At 74.9% G+C, this 5,104-nt stretch overlaps 1 protein-coding gene across 1 annotated transcript; it reads right to left on the reverse strand.

Moving 5' to 3' along the window:
- Nucleotides 1–289: 289 nt before the first annotated feature.
- Nucleotides 290–3,850, reverse strand: NAT8L (N-acetyltransferase 8 like). Its single transcript, XM_054724276.1, is given in 4 exon segments — nucleotides 290–657; nucleotides 2,324–2,488; nucleotides 3,491–3,665; nucleotides 3,668–3,850. Coding segments are annotated over 4 exon segments (891 nt in total).
- Nucleotides 3,851–5,104: the final 1,254 nt, after the last annotated feature.

Genomic DNA, 5,104 nt, shown 5'->3' on the forward strand with positions numbered 1-5,104 from the left:
GGAGCCCCGCCGCCCAGGGCCGGGCAGCTGCGTGGGCCTGTGGCGGTCCATGCTGTCACTCTTCAGGGCGTGGGCCCAGCAGGCTGGGCAGGCAGGGGGCCATGGCTGCAAACGACCCACCCCCCGAAGTGTCATGGATGAGCAATAGCCCCGCCCCCCCAAGAACCAGCCAGAGAAGAACCACGTGATGTTGAAGAAGGAAAAACCCAACAAAAACGCCAAGGCGCGTCTGAAAGCAGGCCCGGCGGGGGCGGCCGGTGCGGGCGGAGGGCGCGGCGGGCGGCGGCGGTCACTCCTCGCGCAGCTGCAGGCGGTAGCGGTGGTAGCGGACCTGGAAGAAGAGGCGCTCGGCCAGCGAGAGGGTCATGCCGGGCAGCACGTAGTGGTCACTGCAGCCCATGTGTCTGAAGCCCAGCGACTCGTAGAGCTTGTGGGCGGCCACCTTGACGGCCGTCGTGCCCAGCACCACGGCGGAGTAGTTGTGCACCACGGCGAACTCCAGCACCTTGCGGCCCAGCGCCTTGGCGATGCCCTTGCCGCGGAAGCGCGAGTCCACGGACATGCGCAGCAGCTCCACGGTGTTGTCCGCCTCGTGGGCCCGCGCCGCCACGATGCCCACCACGTTGCCGTCCAGCACGGCCACCCAGAAGCAGGAGCCTGCGGGGGACAGGGCGGTCAGGGCTGGGCTCGGCTGTGGGGCACGGCTGCCGAGAGCGGGGCAGGCCTCAGCCAGTTGGCCCCTTCCCTGCCTGGCAGCCAGATGCCTGGACACCACGGCCAGCCACAGCGAGGCCATGAGGGCCACAACCCCGGGGCCTCAGGGGCCTGTGGCCGTGCCAACCCTGTGGCCCTCCCTCTCCTGGGTCAGGGGCCGCTGGGCCCGGGAGGCACGTGACCCTGGGAGGCTCAGGGGAAGGTCTGTGGATACTTTAGAAATCCCACTGGGGAGCCGGGATGGCCACGGGCACCCCTGACCTGGCCTCTCCTGGGCAGCCGGCCCAAACCCATCACAGCCCATGCAGGCAGGAAGGCGGGGAGCCCTAGCAAGGAGGGGGAGAAGGTGGAGACCAGAGGACGGACTGCAGGGCACAGGCCACTGGGAGAGCTTGTCAGCTGTGACGGAGGCCCAGGGGCTGCAGGAGGCAAAGGGCTGCTGGGGACGGGGTGCGAGCTCCAGGGGAGGGGCCTGTGCTCACGGCCACTCCGCTCCCTCAGAGTGCTCCCGCCCACCCCCTCCGCGAGCAGCCAAACTCCCCCCGTCAGCCAACCAGCTCCGCCACAAGGTCTCCGTCTCCTTTACCGCCCGAGGCCCGACGTGGCCGAGCTGGGAATGGCCCAGCGACTGCCCACCCCCAGGTCAGGACCGTGCTGGGAGCCCCGCCATGCAGGGCCCCCACCCCAGGTCCACTCAGGGGCACCGCAGCCCAGAGAGCGAAGACCCGAGGGCCGGGTCCTCATGCCACAGCCGGCCCCCAGCCGGAGCTGCCCAGCTCCCGCGGTCTCGCCGTCCGGCACGGCCGGCACAGGCAGCCAGGCCGCAGCTGGGCTCCTCGGGCCGAGATGTTTGGTCTGCGCCGGGAAAGGGTCAGGGAAACCGCAGGTGCCGAGGCTGCTGACAGCTGCGGGGCACAGGCTGGCAGGACGCCTGCCTCTCTGCCCCGTCCTTCCCTGATACCAGGCTCTTGCTAGACCCCCACCAACTACCCAGGCCCATCTGTCCCCTCTCCTCAGACGGGCGCCCTCAGCACCGGGGGACGGACGGCCCCTGGTTCTGGGCATGGAGACCAGGGTCCTGCCTCCCAGGACCCAGCCCCCGGCCAGCCTGGAGGACAGACAGTGGCCCAGAGCCCGCGGGTCAGGCCCCTCCCTCTCCAGGAGCCTGGCCAGGGCCAGGGCGAGACCCGCTGGCTCACTGAGCGCCCCGAGACCAGAAGCCGAGACCAAAACGTAAGGCTCTTGCTCCCAGGATCCCCGCCACCCAGTCCCCTCCCCCGCAGGCCCCAGGAGCACCTCGGCCAGACAGGACCTGCGAGAGGAGAGACCCCCCCCCCCCCCCGACCTTGTGAAGAGCAGGGCCCGCCAGGCCCCGAGCACCCGGCCTCAGAGGACTCAGGAGGCCCAGGGCCAGCCGCCCATGGACGCTCAAGAGACCCCAGGTCAGCATCGAAGGCCCAGCTCTGCCCCCGGGCCCTGCCCCCCAACTCCAGCCAGAGCCCTCAGTCACCCTGAAGCCTAGTCGCGGGGCCCACCCTGCATGGCCTGGGCCTGCTGAGTGGGCGAGGCCAGGAGGGGCAGAGGCAGAGGGGCTGGGGCGGGGGCTCACCGGGCGGCTTCATGTAGTACTGCTCGATGTCGGCCATGTCCGTGTGCAGGGCGCAGTCCAGGTAGGCGAGGACCACCTTCCGGCTGTAGTAGTAGCGCAGCGCCAGCAGCCCCGCGGGCACCAGGCCGGTCAGCAGCAGCGAGCCGGTGAGCGCCCAGCAGAGCCCTGCGGGAGGGGGCGCGGTGAGGGCGGGGAGGGCGGGAGGGGGGCGCGGGGAGGGCGGGCGGGGGGCGCGGGGAGGGCGGGAGGGGAGATGGGCCGCGCTGCCCCCAGGGGGTGTGCAGGAGGCAGCCCCACTGCACCTCGCGGGGTAGACAAGCCCGTGGGGGACAAGCAGGGAGGAGACGAGGCCGAGACGCGGGGACTGTTCTCTCTGGAGGAGCCCGGGGCCTCGGCTGCTCCTTCCCGCTCCTCCGGCCCGTCCGCCGCCCACCGGAGGGCGCGGGCCCTTTAACCTGAGGTCGCAGGCGCCTCCGGGCAGGGGCCTTGCCCACCCCCGCCCCCTCTTGGGAAGCGGGCACCTTCCGGCCCAGCCCCCAGGGCCGCCCCAGCCCTCCCAGGGCGCCCGGGGGTGAGGGCAGGAGCGGCCAGCGGGCAGGTGGCTGCGGGGAGAGCGGCCTCGGCCGCATGACCTTGGGGGAGGCGCACCCGCCCGGGCCTCAAGCTCCTCATCTGGAAAATGGGGAGCAGCATCTCAGGAGGGGCCTCAACGCCCCTGCGGGGCTGCACCCTAAGGCCCGTGTCCCCGGCTGTGTCCTGGGCGCACACCCCCCGCACCCGCACCCGCACCCGCACCGGGAGCTGGCGGCCTCCTCGTAAATTAACGCTCCGCCCCCGCCCGGGTTATATATAGTCACAGCCCCGCGCTACCGGCCGCCACTCGCCCCCCTCGGGGGACTCGCGAGGGGACGCGCCGGCGGGGACCCCTGCTCTCCCCGCCCGCAGCCCCGCCCGGCCCGCGCTGGTTCCCACGCCCCCGCCCGTCCGCCTCGGTCGGGAGCCGGGCCAGCCCCGCAGCGGGAGGCCCCTAGCCCGGCCGCCGCAGAGAGCGGGGCGCGCGGGGGCGCGTGCGGGGTCCGAGACTGGATCCCGGCCACCCCAGTGGGGGACCCGGCGGGGAGTCCTGCGTGTGCCCGGGGCGCGGACTGCGGCAGGGCCCGCACTGACCGGCCAGCAGGGCGCAGAGCAGCAGCGCGCGCGGGTGCTGCCGCAGGCCGCGGAAGGCCGTGTTGGGGATGCGCTCCATGATGCCGTCGTAGAAGATGCGGCACGCCGCCTCCTGCTCGGCCGCGCGGAACTCGCGGATGTGCACGCCGCGCCCCTCCGGGGGCCCCGCGCCCCCGCGCCCCCCGCGCCGCCCAGGGGCTGCGGCTGCGGCTCGGGCTGCGGCTCGGGCGGGGGCGCGGCGGGCAGCGGGGGCCACATGGCGGCGGCGAGCAGCGCGTCCTTCTTGGCCCCCGGCAGCGCCTCATGGTCCTCGGAGGCCACGATCTTCGTCTCGCAGACCATGTCGGGCTCACAATGCATGCACCCGGCGGGCGGCGCTGGGCGCGGGGCGCGGGCGGCGGGCCGGGCTGGGCCGGGCGCAGTCGGGCCCAGGGCAAGGGCGCGGCGCCCTCGGACCCGCGGCGGCGGCGGCGGCGGCGGCGGCGGCTCAGGGGCGCGGGGCGGAGGCGGCGGGCGGCCGGGGCGCGCGCGGGGAGCTGCGCCGCATCTTGGAGGAGGATTTATAATGCGGCGGCGCCGGTGCGGCCGCGGCGCCCGGGGTCCCGCAGGGTCCTAGCGTCCACTGCATTGGCTGCCGGGGGTCACCATGTGACCGCGGGGGTGGGGGCCGACGCCGCCTCCGCGCCCGCCCGGTGGCACATTTGCGCGCCGCGTCGCGGCCGGGCTCCGGCAGCGGCGGGAGGGAGTGCGCCCGGGTGGGGCGGCCGCCTTGCGGAGTGGCGGGGACCTGCGAGCGCGACCGGGGTTCTGGCCGGAGGGGGCGCTCCGGGGGCCCCGGGCAGGGCGCCTCCCGCCGGCCCCGCACGCCGCGCGGCCGCTGTGCCGTCCGGGAAGCGGCGGACCCGGGACCGGGCCTCGGGTCCCGCCGCGCCGCGTCCTCTTCCTCTGCAGCCGCCGGTCGCAGTCACGAAGGCACCTCCATCTCCCGTCCCTTTGTCTGAACGCGGCACTCCGCGGGGCCCTGGGAGGGGCCCCCCAGCTTCCCGGCCTGGCGCCCCGGGAACGTGCGCCCGGAGCCGCACGGGCCGGAGGCGAGGGGATGCGACCGGGGCGGGTCTAAGGTCCGCGCCGCGCAGCGCGCAGCCCGCGTTCAGACACAGGACACCCGGCGGGCGGCGGGGAGGAGGGGGTGCGGGGCCCGCAGGACCCCTCCCAGCCCGGCCCCTGCCTTCCGGAGCCCGCGCATGCGCCCTGCGATCTCGGTGCAGGTGCAGGGGGGCCTCGGGCGGATCCTCCCGCCCCCCAGAGCCCGACCCGCCGGCGCTGCGAGTGGGGAGGGTGGAGATGGGGGACCGGTCGCCCCAGAACCCTTGGCACTTCCTGAACCGGCCCCGCTGCCCCGCACCCGTCTCCTGTCGCCCGCATCCCCCGGAGGTGACCTCACAAGTCGGGCCGAGGACCCGCGGCCCAGAGCCCAGCCGGCGCCTGCGGTCACCGGAGGCCCGGGCGGGGCTGTCCCTGCCTGCCCGGCGCTAAGGGACTACGGGGCGCAGGGCGGGGCGGCCCGGACCAGGGAGCTGAACTAGTCCTCGGCCAGGGCTGCGGGGGGTGGGG

The sequence above is a fragment of the Eptesicus fuscus genome, chromosome 2, assembly GCF_027574615.1.
Source record: "Eptesicus fuscus isolate TK198812 chromosome 2, DD_ASM_mEF_20220401, whole genome shotgun sequence".
NCBI classification, from domain to species: Eukaryota; Metazoa; Chordata; class Mammalia; order Chiroptera; family Vespertilionidae; genus Eptesicus; species Eptesicus fuscus.